Source organism: Camelina sativa, chromosome 17 (assembly GCF_000633955.1).
Source record: "Camelina sativa cultivar DH55 chromosome 17, Cs, whole genome shotgun sequence".
Classification (NCBI taxonomy): domain Eukaryota; kingdom Viridiplantae; phylum Streptophyta; class Magnoliopsida; order Brassicales; family Brassicaceae; genus Camelina; species Camelina sativa.
The window spans coordinates 23,079,151-23,080,892 of NC_025701.1; the positions used below are offsets into that span (position 1 = coordinate 23,079,151).

General features: G+C 38.3%; 1 protein-coding gene across 1 annotated transcript; it reads right to left on the reverse strand.

Moving 5' to 3' along the window:
* Positions 379-1,126, reverse strand: LOC104759743. Its single transcript, XM_010482634.1, has 2 exons — positions 560-1,126; positions 379-465 (listed from the first exon to the last, which is right to left on the reverse strand). The coding sequence occupies exons 1-2, from the start codon at positions 1,124-1,126 to the stop codon at positions 379-381; spliced, it is 654 nt and encodes a 217-aa protein (XP_010480936.1).

Genomic DNA, 1,742 nt, shown 5'->3' on the forward strand with positions numbered 1-1,742 from the left:
GTTGGTTATCAACTTTGATGGAGAAAATGTTATCTCATGATGAATGAAGGAGAAAATAAATGAAGGAAATAGACAACTATATCGTTACTATTGAACCATGCCTTGTCTTCTTATGGATTGGTACAGGTGGACCAAAATATATGATTGAGTTAGGTCATCCTAATGTTGTCTATCAATACATTTTATGTTGTCTACCACAATAATAAGTAATCTTACTTTGAATAGCGGACAAAATAAATGATGGAAATAGACAAATTTTAAAAATTTAGGGCTATATTGTCTATCACTGCAGATATCATCTAACACAGAGCAAAAAAATTGTTTGTAAATAAGACACTCCTATTTTATAAGTTCCAAAAAACAAAATGACTAGAAAACTCAGGCAATCAAATAAGCATAGAGCATGTCTTCCTGTTGTGCCCACTCCCAAAACATCTTCCACATTTCGTCACTTTTTTTTTCTTTCTGAAACATATAGTGCACAAAGGTCAGAAATTAGTAGTTATTGCTATAGGTAATGTCAGTTGGAAAGATAAGACTGCCAATTTAGCATACTTACGCGGTGGACTTCTCCTTTGGAAGGAATACGAGCTTTCTTAGGCCTCCCACAACCCCAAACTGTTCTAGGAGGATTTACATCACCATTAGCGACCTCCTCCGGAATGTCTGAATCCTTCTCATTTGGGACTGGCATAACAAGGCTTTCATACTTTTTCATCCATGCTCCAACAAAGTAACAAACATCAATAAGTAAGTATTCATCAACTCCCTGAACTCGACAAGCAGACAACGCATGACAACAAGGGATTTTGAGGACATCAAAAACCCTAAAACTACAAGTTTTCCTCTCCAAATCAACAATGAAGACACAACCATTGCCATTGTTAACTTGGTAAATCCAGTTACTAACAGATAAGACACCGCAGTCTTTTGACTCTTTAAGATGGTCTAAAAGCAATTCTTCTATTTCCAGAGTACACTTACTCTTAGTTTTACTTGCTAATGTCCTCCTACACCAGAACCACCTCATTAACATTGCCCTTATGAATTCAACCATTGACACAATCGGATAGTCGACAGCCTTTTTCATTGCTGCGTTGAGTGACTCTGAAATGTTGCTACTCATTATATTGTACCTCATCCCAGGGAAGTGGGAAAGTGTCCAATGTGGCAAACCAATTTCCATAAGATAATCCACACATTTCTAATTACGCTGCTCTATTTCTCTCCACCAATACCGAAAATCACCTACGGTATATGCACGTGCTGCTTTAGAAACTACTCCAGCTAGTCCTTCGCAACCGAAATTATGCTTCACATTCTGAAAGAGGTAGACTGTACAAGTTGCATGATGCGCAAGTGGGTAAACTTTCGCAAAGGCAGAATATATAGCTGCATGTCGGTGAGACACAAAGACAAGATTTTTCTCGTCAGGTACAAACTTTTGCTGGTTTCTGAAAAACCATGCCCAACCAGCATCATTCTCTTTCTCAATAACACCAAATCCAAGAGGATAGATCTGCATATTCCCGTCTTGTCCACTAGCTGCCACCAAACATCCTTTATACTTGCCTTCCATTGTCGTTCCATCTATCACTATAACCTTCCGCAGATACTTATAACCGGCGATAGAAGCCCCAAAAGCAAAGAATCGATATTTAAACAGTGTTTTACCCGACTTTTTGTCCACAGTTGTGTGCATATCGCTAATAGTTCCTGGATTGGTTTTCTTTACCAAGTGG